Source organism: Lycorma delicatula, chromosome 1, assembly GCF_047948215.1.
Source record: "Lycorma delicatula isolate Av1 chromosome 1, ASM4794821v1, whole genome shotgun sequence".
Taxonomy (NCBI): Eukaryota; Metazoa; Arthropoda; class Insecta; order Hemiptera; family Fulgoridae; genus Lycorma; species Lycorma delicatula.
The window spans coordinates 375,422,377-375,440,208 of record NC_134455.1 but is presented as its reverse complement, the minus strand read 5'-3'; the positions used below and the strand labels follow the sequence as shown (position 1 = coordinate 375,440,208).

Below are 17,832 nucleotides of genomic sequence, written 5' to 3'. Positions count from 1 at the left end.
TTCTTCTACAGCACCTGAACATATCAAGAGTGATCTGCCAGGTTTCCAAGGATGGGAAAAGTTTTTCATTGGACATGACATTAAGTCCACCATTCTGTGCAGGAGGTCTTTTGACTGTGTTTTCATATGGTAAGTATCTGATGCATATCATGCAGTTGTCAAGCTTGCCATAAATGGTTTGGACCTAGTAGATGAGAGAATGCTTGAGATACTTAAATGTTTGAGATGGGACAGAATGCTTAGGTAGGTAGAAGGTTGTCCGATTCTGATAGGTGTTGATGCGAATGCCAAATCAGCTCTTCGGCACAGTGGAATCACGAATGAAGGCGATGAATTGGCTGAAGGTTTCATTGCACAGCATAATTTAGTGGTTTTTAATGTTGTAGGCAAGTTGGCTACCTATGCCAGCATGGTAAATGAATCCTGCCTTCAATGCATGGTAAATGAATATGCCTTCCGTGGTAACAACATCGATCCTTACCATTAGTAAGAATATCCCTGGTAGGATTCAGAACAGGTCTGTAGTTATGACTGTGTGAGCAATCAATCTATTCCCCAAGGCACAGGTTGAGAGAGGTGGCTGGTTGGTAGACTTGGGACTTGACTGTGATGAAGCAGACTGTGGACCGGCTCAGGAGAGCCACACAACGTGAGGGTGATCCTGATTGGCGTGTAGCTCTGCTTGCAGACTATCACTGAACAAGGACCAAGTATTTTCATAAGATTAAGTTTTCTAAGCAAGATTCCTGGCGCTCTTTTGTACAAGAGCAGGGAAATAAGGACCCATGGGGTGTGGTTTGTAGAGTTCTTGGGCATAAGAAGAAAAAAGACCTTCTGTCGGCTCTCTCGACTCAGGACGGTATTGTAATAGGTACGGGTAGTGTACTCTGTCTTCTGATGAATGATCTACTTCCTGATGATAGAGGTTGGTGAAACCTTGTATCATCATGTCCAAAGGGAAGTTGCAGGTTTTGGTTCTGAGATTACTGAGGCGGAGGTCCATCAGGTAATGCAGTCTAGGTAGAAATAAAGCCCCTGGATATGATTGTATTATGGTGGAGCTCCTTGTTCGCACATTGCCCATAATTCTTGGTACCCTTACTAGGATTTTTAATAGAATGCTTTTCACTGGATATTTTCCAGGTTGTTGGAAACATGGTGTGTTAGTTACTTTTCAAAGGTGGCGACAAGGATCCCACTATAAGCTCTTCTTACCAGACTCTGACACTCTTCCCTGTAGTACATAAAGTGTTTGAGAAGGTTCTATACCTCCACATAAATAGTAGATTAATTTCTAATCATTTGCTAATGGACGACCAATATGATTTTTGCCCTGGAAAGGGCACAGAAGATGCTATTCTTAAGGTGATGGATATAGCTTCGACTAGTGAATGCATATATGTTATTGGTGTTCTTTTGGACATATCTAGGGCCTTCAATAATTTGTGGTGGCCCTCTGCATTGTTTCAATTGCAGCAGCGTGGTTGCACGCAAAATGAGATAGAGACTCTCTCAAGTTATTTCAGCAACAGGGCTGTTGTTCTTTGTGACAGTGGCCTGGAAGTAGGAAAGACCCTGAGAAAAGGTTGTCCACAGGACAGTGTTTTAGGGCCTCTCATCTGCATGCAAAGTTCTCAGGTCTTGAAGTCTTCAGTGCAGAAAATACCACTATGATGTTTCTGAAAGGCTGTTTAGCCGAAACTCATCATCCATGAGTTTTGATGGGCGGTCTTCCCATTAGGTATGTCACTGTTCAGAAATATCTGGTTATAATCCTTAATGAGAAACTTTAATTCAAGGAGGACCTTCAGTAGAGGATGAATGAGAATTTTCTGTGGTCGTCAGTTTGTCTTAAGAAAGGTTATTGATGCTTTCTTTGGTGTTAGAAGAGTCTATCCAGATTAGGGGATGAATTTCAGTACCATGCGGATTCTTTACAAAGGTGTCTGAGGCCATAATGCTGTACACTGAGCCCGTCTGGGCTCATCGTATGCAATTTCAGAGTTAAGAGATGTTCTATTATGAGCCAACCATCTTCTTTTGCTAGCAGTTGTTGGGGGCTACAGAATTATCTTGTGAGAGGCAGTCTCTGTGATTGCCGGCACAAAACCAGTAGATATTCTAGCTACAGAACGTAGCAAGCATTATATTTCTAAGAAGGAAGGCCTTCTTACTTCAGGGCATTTGCATGTGATTGAAGACCAAGATTTTGAATCTTGGCAAGCTAAGTGCAATGAATCTTCTACTGGTTGTTATATGCACGGTATATTCCCAGATGTGACAGGTTTATGAGCGATTAAGTGGGTCTCCCTCAACTGGAACATTACACAATTTATGTCAGGACATGGTACCTTTAGAACAAGCTTGACTACGTTTGGTTTGGTTGATACAAGCCTCTGCTTGAACTGTAGAGTTGATGATACTGCAGACCATGTTCTTTATTTTGTTCGCAGTATGAGGCTGAACGCACCAGAATTGTTAGGAAACTTAAGAGAGTAAATTCCTTTCTGATGTGCGGGTCAACTAGAAGACCTGCAGAGAATGATTAATAGTAGCTGGCTTCCTAAAGATCTCGTACTGAGCAGATCAGCTGAAGGGGTCTGAGAAGAGTAGTACCCTGGGTGGCTACGGTACCGTCTGGACAGTTGACTGGCTGGAGGTAGGTGCATTGGCACTGAGCCTTGATTAATCTGAAGTATGTTGGAAGTAAAGTAGCAAAATAGCTGTTGGTAGGACGGCAACTGCACTACTGAGGCTATGGTAACCCATGCAGCCGAGAGGTGTAGCGCCGTTTTGAAGAGGGCAGTTTATGAACAAGTAGCAGTATTGCTGTCTGTGGGATGGTGACTGTACTGCTGAGGGCATGGTCGTCCATGCAGCCAAGAGGTATAGCACCATGTTGACGATGGTAGTTTTTATGTGATTAGAAAATGTCACGTGGGACTCTGCGATGGAGCTGAGTGGGAGTAAGAGGTCTGTCCTCTTTTCCTGGTAAACCAGACCAAAGTCTGTAGTTTGAATTTAATTAAAGGCTTAGAATTGATCAAGGTGAGATCACTAAGGGAACTAGGTCTAAATTTTGTTGCTGCAATCAACATTTCTTGTGGTGTGCATTATAATTACTGAAATAGACTCATATATTATGAGATATTTACAGTCACTCATAGCTTGTTTAAAAATATAGAACATGTTGCAGGGTTTGTGCTTCTGCAAACTTGATTAGCTAGTTTAGAGGGCAATGATGCAGGACAGAGAAGATGCCTGAAAGAAGCCTACAGCGAAGGCAAAGACTGAGTTAAAATTCACTAATGTAAATGTCTACCAAGGCATTTGCATTGGTGGCATCCCAACTGAGGCCTGGCTGATGACTGTGATATGTAATCAGTTAGAGGGTCAAAAGACCACCTCCATTAAAGCCCTTCAGGGTTAGGAACGGGGGGTGGTGTGGCGACTGGAATCGTTACAAGGTGGGTGTCTTCCTTTACGGGGGTTGGGATGTTGTTTCACTAGCTGCAATTACCGATTTCTTATTCATCTTAGTCAGCTCTGAAATAGTGGCTTTAAGTGAAGCAACTTGATCATATAACATCTGAACAAGCATTTTTAATTTGCTGAAGGATCCACATTGATTACCTAAGCTTGTCTTTGATTCCTAAGATTTGATCCTAAGCTTGCCGCATTGATTAAGCAGGAGCTTGTCTTGATGTAGTGGTGGCAAAAGATACATCTGATTTAACCAGATTCCGTGAATTAGCATCTTTTTATATTTTCTTTGTGTAGCTGCAAAAGAAAGATTCTGCTTGATACAGATTTTGAAAACTGCCTTCTCTTCTTTAAAAGTTGAGCAATCTTGGGAGTGAGGTATATCATCCACTGCGGTTTGCACATTTTTCATCTTCTTAGCTGTTAGTGTCATTGTGGCTTTCCTTAGCACATTGAGCACCTCAGTTTTCAACCAAAATGTTGTAGTGTGGCCATATGCTTGGCATCTGAAACATCACTGTGGGTTGGGAATGAAAGGTCATACTTAAACTGACAGGTAGCCAACTTTTATTTTTTCTGGTGGTACTGGAAGATTGAAAGTCAAGAGAAGGTGTTGTTTCTTCCATTCTGCTCAACCATTTCATTATATGCTTCATTTCTACAACTTCTTGGGGACAAAGCTCTCAGCTATTTCAGTGATGTCCACAAAAAAAAAAATACCTTCTGGCTGGTATTTAGAGTTTTGTGGCATACCACACTTATATTTATTTATTTTGCCTATATTTGAGAGACATAACAGAGGTCAATTCTGTTTATCATTAAATATTTTAATCCAAATCGATCCATCCTGTCATTTTCTGATGAACTTCGGGGAACCACTTGAACCTGTTACAACTTTGTTTATGAGGAAAGGTCCTACAAGAAACAGGGAAATAAAGGATCACTTCTGTAGAGCCCCTGCATATAGAAGCTAGAGCTAAATACAATTGAGTTAACTCAGATTCCCAGAGGACATTGTTTAAGACTCACTAAGTAGAGCCATCCACCCATCAGCATGACAGTTTCCACCTTGGGTTGTGTTTTGTAAGATGTCACAACACCATCAAGTGTAAGTGTAAGAAGAAAACTGTATAGGATGTTGTTGTGTAGTTGTGAAAGAGTATATGCTGTAAGTTGCATGGTGTTCTTGGTGTAGTGTATGTGTAAATTGTTCTGCAGCTCTGTATGTAGTGGGAAGAAAAGTTACAGAGTCTAGGGCTGTGGGGAACGCCAACCCCCAAAGCCTTACAGAATAAGACTCCCTGTCAGGGAAATAATACATCTTGCAAAGCACACACTTTGTATATGTTATTAATCATTAGAATGAAAAATTCAGGAGACAAAAATGAAATACTAGATTCAAATTAGTACATTGATGATGAATATACAAAATAGATGGGTCTATCTGTTTTTCATATTTTTCCTAACCGGTTAAATTTTTTAAAGATATTTTTCTTTATGTCAAATATTCCATGAGAGTGATCTACATATATGTTAAAAAATGTTTTATTGATAATTGACAATGAAAAACACAGGTAATGTGAAATTACAAATACAAGTCTCCTGAAACTTATGCTGTCAACTTCATGAGTGTGGAGCACGGGAACTACCACAACAGGTTATTAGCTAGCAGATAGGAGATCAAACAACACAAGTGCACATTATTGGTTTGTAATAATTTATTAATGCCACCGTTGACACCTTTTACGATTTTTAACAAAAAAATAATTTCATAATACTGAGCCACTGCCATCAGAAAAGCAATTTCAGTTATAAAAAAATACTGTACCCAATTTCTTTGATTTAGATTATAAAACTACACTCATGAGTTAAATATTAAAATCTGTAATATTAACAAAATTGTATGTGAATTTAACAAACAGGTTTATTCTATAAACATACCTTGACTGTGATGTAAGAAGAGATGCTAATGCAAGTCCTAATAATTTCCTCCTATCATGTTGCGTTACAAAATGAAGCTTACCTAACCAAACATCAAATATTTTACTAACAACTACTTCAACAGCCTCTCCCATTGACTGAGCTACTTCTTCTGCTACCTTCAATTCAGAAATACACATAAAATTATTTCTCATTAATCTTACATTACAAAATTATGTTAATTACATAGTTGCAAAAAATAACAATGGGTATATTTTATAAAAAAATGCTATTCTAAAAATAATAATAATAATAATAATTTCCTATTATGAAAATATATCTTATTCATATTATCAGATCTTACCATAAAAAAACAAAGCAAACAGTTTATTCACACAATGGAAACTAAATCAAAATTTACATACATAAAAACGCTGAAATTTTAAAAGATATCAATGAAAAATGGTTAAATGTTAAAGAAGATGTAGCAACAAAGGTGTTGCAAGAACAATAACTCATGAAAGATAAAACTAATTGAAAAATTGAGAGAGTGACTGAAGTAAAAAAAAATTAAACTTTATAAATATTAATTTAAAATAATTTAAATAGAGATGAAATGAATATAGGTAATAAGAAACATAATCTACTGGGAGATGCGAAGGTTCATGAATATTTATTAAGGTGTTAAAAAATGATCCTCAAAAGAACAAAATCTAATATATACTCATAAATGCTATGTCAATCAATAGAGGATGGTTCATTACGAGTAAGTAAAGCGGGTTAAATACCATAATAAGGAAAACTGGCTGTACTACTTTAAGTCCTTGTAAAATTGTTAGAGGTGAAATGAGTGAAGTAGCTAATTCAAAGCCTTAAACATTTTGTACATAGTTCAATAAAAAGTTTAATGGATTCAAAATAATCTCATAAATCTTAAATATTTTTTAAATCATTAAATTTATCATAAAATGATTTCATTAAAGTTCAATTAAAAGATAGAAAAGAAACTAAAACTAAAAAAAATAGTATTTCTTAAAGACAAGAAGAGTAATGTGCAGCACAGGCATGTGCTGTACATTACTCTTTTATGCGACCCGTGAAAAATGTTTAATATTAGCTTTTTTTATAAGTAATTGAATAATGGAAAATATGGAAATTTAAAAAACTTAATACGTCACATTAGTTTTTTTGTTAATTTTTATATTTCATTCGGCCTGTGAAAAAAGTTTTCTTTCCAATTCGGCCCAAAGGCAAAAACTGTTGGCCAAGCCTGGTATAGCAAGTGTTCACAGTAATCAGTATTTTACTGTCTCAAGTGTTTTTTTATTAATTTAATTTCAATTATAATTTTAATTACAAATTTTGTTTTCTAAAAAGCTTACTGTGAACCACTTTTAATCATACTGTGAACCAGAATTTCATTACATATTACAAAATAAATAAAAACAATTTTTAGAAAGGTTTTAAATGCATATTTTAGTGAAAACAAATTTCACAGACATAATACATTATGGAGCAAAAGTCTAGCATAATTTATTCATCTAAAATAGTAAATTCAGTTTTAGAAAAAGAAAGTGGTTGTGTGCAGAAAGTTCACTGCTTTTCTAAAACCATGAAAAATGTTTAAATATTGCTTTAAAAAAAAAAAAATAGATTTACAAAGCATTTTTTTTTGTTTGTTAAATTGGTAAATTGCTTACATACAAACGGCATAACCTTGCAATTTTGCATCTTTAGATATTATATAAAATAATATCTAAAGTGACTAGTGACTAGTTGTAATATTACAATTTCAATGTTAATGAACTTAAATTAAGCATCAGAGCAGTATATAACAATCATTATTAATAATAACAATAAAATGAATATATTCACTTACTGCTTTTTTTTTATTGTTTGAAATTAGTGCTTTTGCTGTGTGCAACGCTTTGTCAGATGTAAAAATTAAAATAAATTAAAAAATTTAAAGAGTTTTAAGGAACATTTTTTTAAGGACCACTTACAGGGATTCAAGTACAACAAACAAAAATAACATTCTGAAGATCATATAAAATTAGGCTTACCATTTTTTTTTGGTTCCACCCCAGGACATATTTTGAAATTACTTAACAGTTTACTGAAACATTAAACTTTATTTATTCAGTTATATTTTTCACTAGACATGACTTTTTCCAGAAATGGTTTATTTGTTTTAATTACATCATAAAATTCATAACAAGAAAGTTCTGAATTAATTTTAACATTTAGCAGATGTTTAACAGTAGACACTGAAAATCTACCACCCCTTTCTGCAGACCAAATGTTCCCCGTTAATGAAAAAACTCTTCTCAACTGAAGCAGATATCCCAGGCAAAGACATCACAAACACAACCATTTTATAAATATTGCACCATGAAATATCAGTCTTTTGAAACACCTTAAAAATTGCTTTCCTCTTCTCTTCTACAGTACCTAGTACTTTTTCAGAACTTGAACCACAGCCTACCCTTTGGTTTTGAATTACCTGGTTCAACAATGTATGTTCATGAAATAGATCATCAATACTTATGGAATCTTTTATAATTTCATTAACAACTTGAGCATTCTTTTCTAAATCTGGCAATTTCAGTTCATAAATTTATCCACTGAAACTTACTAACTTTATCAAAACTGGTTCTCCACAACTAGTATTATGATAGTAGTTTACTTATTATGATACAAGAATTGGATACTAGAATTATAAAAATTGTCTAAGCATGAGAATTTTTATTCCTGAATAACATTATTTTCTTTTAGAGTGCATAGCAATTCTTTGGCAGAAGATGGTATTAATTTGTAGGTTTTTCTTTCCTGAAATTGACAAATTAATTCAGAATATGTCTGAAATACTTCTGTAGCTGTGGTAGAATTAGCTTCCAATTTCAGAACTACATTATTAAATATCTGTAGAGTATCGTATAAAAATTTCAAAAAAGTTTACCACTTTCTAGATTTTCAAAAAAAATCAAATAATAATTTTGGGCATTTGTCACAAGATAAGTATGATTTTAGGCCATCAAAAATGGAAAGAATTCTTTATATTGCAGTAACAAACTAAGGAACCTTGTGCTGCTATGAAACAATACTTTTTTGTAATCTGTTTCCACAAATTCAGAGAACTCTAAGTTTGATTTCTCTTACTATATGTATGTGAAGATATTTGTAAATTTTTATAATAATAACTTCTATGTCCAGAGGTGTTTGTACTGAATTGTGTACAACGTGGGCTGAATACACAATGTGGTGTGAATGTGGGTTGAACTTTTCTGAAAATATTTTCATTCCCTTTTATCTTCACACCATCAAAATTACTGTTAGTGTTATCAGTGGTATAATAAACCAACTTTTATTCAACTTTGTATATTTTCACACACTGCAAAAAATACTGGGTCAAAATTTGGGCAGTTTTACCTGACACTTCATTGAAATTTAAAAGTTTAACTTGAATTCCCTCCTTCAGACTGAAATCTCTTACAACAATTGGAATAAGTTTTAATTCACTCCTGTTTGAGTTATCCATCGTTACTGTTACATAATTAATGTTTTCCAAAGAACACAACACATTATGAAATATAATTGGCGAAATAATGTTAACAATAACTGCCTTGGTTTTGATTCTAGCAGATGAAAATTTTGGATCATATAACTTTTTAACCAGTTTAGAAGTGCAGTCTCAAACCCCAGACAGCAATAAAAATCTAGGATTGTTCTGGCTAATTCCAGACATATAGTAAGCCTTTTTAAAATGCAACAAACATACATTTTTAAATTTACAAGGCATAGAGAAGTATTACAAATAAATAAATTAAAAAATACAATCTCTTAAAAAAATTAAATAATAAAAAATGATAATATTTATGAGGGTAAATAAAAATAAAAACAGGATTTTTGTTTCTGAGTGTCTATGGTTGGTAGGACTGGGCCTGCGCTCTAGTATGCTTGGGTGGGGTCATTAGGAATGGGAAGAGCCAGCCATTCCACACTCCCAACCAATTTGTCAGTAACGCTTATGATATCGGAGAAACAGGTGTACCCCTCCACTGCGTAATGCATAATTATAAAATTTCTTGTTCTTGAAGGAGTTCATACGACAGAAATCTACCGGAGATTGACTGCACAGTTTGGAGACCAAACATTGTCAAAGACTTATGTGTTTGCCTGGCATAAAGAGTTCAAGAAAGGACAAGAACGAGTAGAAAATATCAGGAACACGATTGACGTCCTCGGACCAGCATTACAAACAAAAACATTGCACAACAGATTGCAGAACAGGTTGGAATAAGTTATTGGAGCTGTCAAGCGATCATCACAAATGACCTGCAGTTCCAGATGGAGCCCTCGCCTTTTGACCGCTGATCAGAAGTTGAGACATTTAGAGGTCTGTCAGAGACTTACAGCAATGTTTGCGAAAGTAGGTAATGCATTTTTGAATCAGACTGTCACCTGTGATGAAACATGGGTCCACCACAACATTCCCCAGTCAAAACAAGACGACAGAGTGGCGACAGCCCCAGTGAAAGCCAAGACTAGACTGTCAGCTGGCAAGATTCTTTTAACAGTCTTTTTTGACCGGCAAAGCATTTTGCTCATTTATTTTGTGCATGAGTGACGGACAATCAATGCTGCTTACTACTGAAAGCTGTTGCATAAGGTGAGGGCTGCATATCGCCGCAAAAGATGAGACCAACTGATTCGGCAGACCATCTTCCTGCATGACAATTCCAGTCTCCATACTACAGCTCTATTGATCTCAAAACTAGAAGAAATGCATTAGACTCAACTTGATCACTTCCCTACAGCCTGGACATGTTGTCCTGCAATTTTCATTTGTTTGGGCTGCTGAAGAAACTCTAGAAGAGCAACGATTTGAGATGATGAGGGCATGGAGGGATTTCTGTGCAATTGGCTCCTGATGCTACCAGCTTCATTCTACGATGCCGAGATAAAAAACTTTCCTTCTCACTAGGAAAAATGTATTCTAAAGCAGGAAACAGTATAGAAAAATAAATTATATTTGTTTTTAATTTTTCAATAAATAAATTTAAAATAAAAAAAAAATAAAATGCCGTTTATATTTGATTTACCCTCGTAATGAATGAACAAATCAAATTTGAATATGACGAATGGATTTAGCAAACAGTAAAATATATATAATTTAAAATGCATTCAATACATAGCATCATCGTTAATAAAGATTTCCCTCACAATCACCAGTTTACAACATAATGAAAAAGAGACAACATTGTTCTCTTTAAATTATTAAATTTAATAATTATAAATTTTAATTTTTACATCTGATGAAGCGGTGGTATGGACTTGTAAGCACTAATGTTAAATATAAAAACAAGCAATAAATGAATATTTTCATTTTATTACTATTAAAAATAATTATTACAATTTCATTTAAAAAGTCCCTAATAAATGAGTAAAACAAGAGAAAATCTGAGGCTTTGTAAAGTACGATGAAGTGATAATTGGAAATGAACTTGCTGATCAGGTGGTGGATGGTTTACAGTCCAATTAGAAATTATACCAATTTCCTATAATGTTACAGGAAAATGGAGATCCACGTATTCCAATCGTCAATAGTTTTTTGTAAAAAAAAAAAAAAAGAAGTTTCCCTCATCAGTAAGTCATTATGTGAATACGTTTTAACAACATCTCTGTTTCTCTCACTTTGTCGACCTTCAATAATTATTAATACCTATTTCTCTCCTCAACAACCCACGCAGAGCAGACTACCATTGAACAGTACAGAGTTCAAATCAAGCACTGTGCAATACCCATTACATTATACAATATCAGGTAAAAAAGTAAGGAACAGAAAATACTGTCAAGTGTGTTATGGCAAAAAAAAGAACATTTACTATTACATTATTGTGAATGCTTTTGAAAGAAACTGCCCCTTTGTGCTACGAAGAGCTTTGCTGAATATCACAGAAAACAATCCTTTTATCATATGATATTAGTTATTAAAAAAATTTTTTTTCTATTACATTTTGAATGTTACTAATTAAAGTTAATGGTTTTTTTTCAACTTATTTATAAATCTAGAATGTAAAACAATGAACCAGCCAAAGTTAAATTGTAACAGCAATTTACTCATTTATTTTACAATTTTTAAAAAGCTTGTCATTTCTTTGAAATGCTTTAATTTTAATTTTTTTTTTTTTTTTTTAAGAATTCAGGTTTACAAAAATAATTACAAAATGAAGAATGATTGTGTTGTATATAATGCATTTATGCATCATATACATGAATATGTTTATTTAGAATACATTACAAATTTTGAAAATTTAATTTTATATAAATGTAACAATAATTTTATTTTGTAACATGTTTTTATAACTCCAATATAAAAAGTTTAGTTTTTTATAAGTCTAGTAGAGATAATTTATTTTTGTCTTATTTTTTATTTTCTTAATAAGGATTTTTTCTTCAAAGAAAAAAGTTATACAATTTGGAACTAAGCATGGGAAAAATTGTAGTTCTCGGTGACATGTAAAGCACTGAGTCATATATTCTTAAGGGCAAGTGATGCATTAATGAGTTACACATGGTAAGACAGCTTTTGGCAAATAACAATGTTTTCCCACGCTGAACATGTTAAGCTGTTTATTGAGAGGTGTCTGTCATGCTTAGCATTCTCATCAGATTCCATAATAGATGGATAATATTGTGATTCTGTTATTTTAAAACATGTATCATTACCATCAATCTGATTTTAAATTGATGAAAACTGAATTTTTAGGAGATGAAAGGTGTATATGTATATGGATTTATCATGAAGACATTATCAGTGACAAGCATATCTGCATGAATATTAAAGGTGTATTTTATTATTTATAAAAAGTTAGAGATTCTTAAAAAATTTTCAACTGAAGAACAAATTCCATTATTGTTACCTAATCTAAATGAAATTTTTAACCTTAATAACACAAAAGAGCTGTAAAGAAGAGAGCTCTAACAAAGCTTTGCTGTCCAAAGTTCAATAAGTATACAAAAAAATATGCAATTACATAAAAAATATTTCTAGAAATAAGAAATACTTTTAATATATACCTGAATAAACATTCCTTGTGATATCAGCAAAACACGTGCAATTATTGATAAATACATTGACAAAACAGTAGGTAAATCATCACCTCTATGCACAGCCCTGTAAAACAATCAAATTAAAAATATTCATTAATTAATACTTCAATACAAAAATTAACTAAGGAAGTGATTTTTAATTGAGTGTAAATCTAGCATGGTCTTTCTACAATGATAACATCTGTTAATGACAAGATTCTAATGTTTGATTTGGAACTCAAAGTACTTAATTTTTAAACTGAGGTACATGAAGCAGATAGTTTGATGATCGCCACAGCTAAAAGTTACTTTTTTTTGTGAGAAGTATCCAGTTTCCTAAACAATTATACTAAATAACAAAATTTAGAACATGAGCCACACATACTCTAGAACATGATGCAAGCTGTCATCCTCTTAACAGCTCGCGTCACACCTAAATAAAGAAATATCTAAATAAATTAAATTTTCAGATATACAGAATTCTAAGAAGCAAGGTTAGAAATGCCACTGTGACAACATTATATATATATATATATATATATTTTTTTTTTTTTCAATAAATTATCTCAAAAACTTTCCCCTCTAATGAATAGAAAAACATGTTTCCCACAGAAAGGGATTGTGATCGATGAAAGCATTTGAAGTACAAGAGGCAAATCATAATTGAATTCGCAGAAGCTAATGATATCTACTATACAGTCAGTTTTTGCAGTGAACACAGAGAAAATAAAAGTTGCAGAAATGAGTATGTGCTATGTGTTTATATGTTATTCATGCTTTTAAATTAATCATTTCTATCCTTAAGGACTCAAAATAAGTGGTTCAAATTTGGCAACAAGTAAATGAGCAGTTTTAGTTATTGTGCAAATTTTTCTTTCTTGTAGGAATAGTAAAATGCATATTTTCCTTTCTTGTTATACAGGATTTTCAAAGATGTAGAAGTTCCATGAAAATACTTTTATAAAATGAGTAAATCTGGAATAAAAATATCAATCTCTTATATAAAAGAGAATGTCCTGACTGATTCACTGACTCATAATCAACGTACAAACAAAACTATTATAGGTAGAGACTTGAAATTTTCAGGGTACCTTTATATAAGTAGGTGTACACTAAGAAAGGGTTTTGCAAAATTTTGATTTTAAGGGGTTCAAAGCGATAAAAAACTAAATTTCGTGTTAACAGCGCTATCTGTTGGATGTAAAAGCAACATATGCTATACTAAATATTTTATGATTCCATTGCAATATTTCCGATATGTGTCTGCTACAGACTAAAAAACTACTGGACCAATTTACGCGCGGGAAAGAAGGGAGAAAGGGAAAAATCGGAAAAGGGAAAAGGAGATGGAAAGGGAAAAGAGGAAAGAGGAAGAGGGAAAGAGAAATGAGGGAAGAGGAATAAATAAATGTAATTAAAATAAAATAAAATAAAATAATATTACATTAAATTTAAAATAAATAAATAATTAAATTAAAATGAAATTAAAAAATTAGAATATGTAAAGCAAATAACTGAAGATGTCAGATGTAAAAAAATTGGTTTAGATTAAAAGCATAGGTAATGAAAAAGCATGGAAATGAAGTAATTCATTACATCTGTCAAATAAGGTAATATTAATACATCGTGCGCACGTGCAGAGCAACAGAATGAGTGTGTGATTATCCCAGAAGAATGCCGTTAAATTTTACAGCTGTATTTCTCTGTTTAAAATAATGAAAAAAGTTCATAATAAACATGTGTCTAAAAAAGGCTTTGTTTTTAAATTAGGAATAACAAAGAATTTTACCACGATTTCTGCTTTGCGGCAAAATGAACCTATACCGAAGTTCATTGAAAACCAACTGGAATTGAAAACCGTGGAAGAAGAGAGAAAGGAAAAAATCAGAAAAGTGAAATAGGAAAAAATCGAAAAAGATAAAAGGGAAGAAGGGAAAATGGAAAAAATAAAAAAGGGGAAAACAGGGAAAAGGAAATGGAAAGGGAAAAGAGAAAAAAGGGAAATGGGGGAAGAGGAAGGGGAAGGGAATGAGAAACAGGAGAAGGAAAGGGAGAGTAAAGCGAACCATGACCCTTTGATCGTGACGGGAAGCGCAAGTAACCATACAGCACGGGCGAAGTGATGATGGGGATGCTAGATTTGGGATTGTAATACATTTTTTGTTTATCTTTATTGGACTTTTATATTGAACTATTTTAATTCATTGATAAAATGGACTGGTCTAACAAATATTGTTCAATTTTCTTTTGTTTTCCTTTATTTAAGTTTTGGGCAACAATTCATTGTTTATCGTATATTCCTTCAGTATTTTTCATAAAAATTTTTATTTACTGTTCTATCAGGATTTAATGAAAATCTAAATATATTATAGTTGATTAAATATTTTTTATTTATAAAAAAATAAGTTTGCTATAAAGAAAGCATTGTGAGTGAAGCTACTTCTATACTGTGGGCGAAGTCGCAACGGGGTACGCTAGTATATATAATAATGCAAAAAAACAAATAAAGCTTCTTTATTACTAGTTCATACATACAGTTTACTCTGGAATCTATTGATGAGCAAATGATACACAAACTAAGTGTACTTGTATGAGAGAACTGCTGTTACATGCACACCCTTTTTAATTCATATTAAATTTCAAATCTACATCCACCATACATTTTCATAATTTTATTTTGATTTCAAGTTGTTCTATACTGATCTGTTTGCACTGATAATTCCAACAACACAAAATTTATCACACAATTCCTTTCAGATCCTGGAATGCACTTTTGCATAAATCACGGCCATCCAAATTTCAAAGACATGTAGCTGTTGCATAATTTAAGGACATGTAGGCTGACTCAAGTAAACAGCTGTTCTTGAGTATGTATAGCTATAACATACCACAGATAGATTTAATATGGCATTTGTGTAACATCATAGCAAATATGTCAACAGTCTGACCCTCTTAATCAGTTGCAGAAAAAGAGATCAATCTTCATGACTTCTAGAAAAATAGTAATTCAAGCACATTTTGAGTATCATATGTCTAATGAATCTTAATTCAATAGACATATAAAGAAAGCCATTAGACAAACATCACATCAAAAATAAAGTTAAAAGTTAAAACCAACCTCAAATTCACCTACTTTGAAATCAAATGACGATTTTATATTTTCAAGTATCAAGATTTTATTTAAAGGAACTCATTTTCAGGCCATACAATAGATATAGACAAATATGGCACTCTCGAAGAAGCTTCATGTAGAAAGTTGAAACATAGTCCCAACTCTGGTATAGTGTGTGAAAAGAGAGATGTATTCGACCAACTGAGGTAAATGTTAAAATTTAATACTTGTAAATAAAACTAATCTATCACACCATTTTTATTTTTAAATAGTCTCTCAATAGGGTGACTTTTGAGTAATTAATTCAGCGTCAAATAATGGGCAGGCAGGAGTAGGTTTCGTGATGAACAAGAAGATAAGGAGGAGAGTGGAGTATTTCAAGACGCATAACGATAGAATCATTGTAATAAGGATAAAATCAAAACCTAAACCGACAAAAGCGCCCATGATGATGATGAGGTAGAGTGTGTATACAAAGAGATTGATGAAGCAATTAAACACGTAAAAGGAGATGAAAATTTAATAATAGTTGGAGATTGGAATGCAAGCATTGGAAAAGGCAAGGAAGGAACTATAGTGAGTGAATACGGGCTGGGCAAAAGGAATGAAAGAGGGGACTGACTTATAGAGTTTTGCACGAAGTATAATTTAGTAATTGCCAACACCCAATTTAAAAATCTCAATAGAAGAATATACACTTGGAAAAAGCCAGGCGATACTGCAAGGTATCAGATAGATTATATCATGGTTAAGCAAAGATTTAGAAATCAACTCGTTGACTGCAAAACTTACCCTGGAGCAGACATTGATAGCGACCATAATTTGGTGATAATGAAATGTAAATTGGGGTTTAAAAACCTGAAGAAAAGGTGTCAAATGAATCGGTGGAATTTAGAGAAGCTTGAGGAAGAGGAGGTAAAGAAGATTTTTGAGGAGGACATCGCAAGAGGTCTGAGAAAAAAAAGAGGTAAAAATGTAGAAGAAGAATGGGAGAAATGTTAAAAAGGAAATTCTTAAATCAGCAGAAGCAAACTTAGGCAGAATAAAGATAACTGGTAGAAAACCTTGGGTTTCAGACGATATATTGCAGCTGATGGATGAACGTAGAAAATATAAGAATGCTAGTGATGAAGAAAGTAAAAGGAACTATCGGCAATTAAGAAATGCTATAAACAGGAAGTGCAAACTGGCGAAAGAAGAGTGGATTAAAGAAAAGTGTTCAGAAGTGGAAAGAGAAATGAACATTGTTAAAATAGACGGAGCATACAGGAAAGTAAAGGAAAATTTTGGGGTACATAAATTAAAATCTAATAATGTGTTAAACAAAGATGGTACACCAATATATAATACGAAAGGTAAAGTCGATGGATGGGTGAAATATATTGAAGAGTTATACGGAGGAAATGAATTAGAAAATTAGAAATGGTTACAGAGGAAGAAGAGGAAGTTGAGGAGGATGAAATGGGAGAAACAATACTGAGATCTGAATTTAAGAGAGCATTAAAAGATTTAAATTGCAGAAAGGCTCCTGGAATAGACGGAATACCTGTAGAATTACTGCGCAGTGCAGGTGAGGAAGCGATTGATAGATTATACAAACTGGTGTGTAATATTTATGAAAAAGGGGAATTTCCGTCAGACTTCAAAAAAAGTGTTATAGTAATGATACCAAAGAAAGCAGGGGCAGATAAATGTGAAGAATATAGAACAATTAGTTTAACTAGTCATGCATCAAAAATCTTAACTAGAATTCTATACAGAAGAATTGAGAGGAGAGTGGAGGAAGTGTTAGGAGAAGACCAATTTGGTTTCAGGAAAAGTATAGGGACAAGGGAAGCAATTTTAGGCCTCAGATTAATAGTAGAAGGAAGATTAAAGAAAAACAAACCAACATACTTGGCGTTTATAGACCTAGAAAAGGCATTCGATAACGTAGACCGGAATAAAATGTTAAGCATTTAAAAAAAATTAGGGTTCAAATACAGAGATAGAAGAACAATTGCTAACATGTACAGGAACCAAACAGCAACAGTAACAATCGAAGAACATAAGAAAGAAGCCGTAATAAGAAAGGGAGTCCGACAAGGATGTTCCCTATTTCCATTACTTTTTAATCTTTACATGGAACTAGCAGTTAATGATGTTAAAGAACAATTTAGATTCGGAGTAACAGTATAAGGTGAAAAGATAAAGATGCTACGATTTGCTGATGATATAGTAATTCT

The 17,832-nt window shown here is 33.3% G+C and overlaps 1 protein-coding gene across 2 annotated transcripts in view; it reads right to left on the bottom strand.

Annotated features, from left to right (window-relative positions):
* Window positions 1-17,832, bottom strand: part of LOC142317285 (importin-11-like) — a 127,198-nt gene that overhangs the window by 37,378 nt on the left and 71,988 nt on the right. For both annotated transcript variants that reach the window (XM_075353703.1, XM_075353704.1), the window contains exons 16-17: window positions 12,484-12,580; window positions 5,425-5,582 (exon numbers count right to left, since the gene is read on the bottom strand). In XM_075353703.1, coding sequence (XP_075209818.1) covers window positions 5,425-5,582; window positions 12,484-12,580 — 255 coding nt within the window. The remainder of the gene's footprint in view (window positions 1-5,424; window positions 5,583-12,483; window positions 12,581-17,832) is intronic.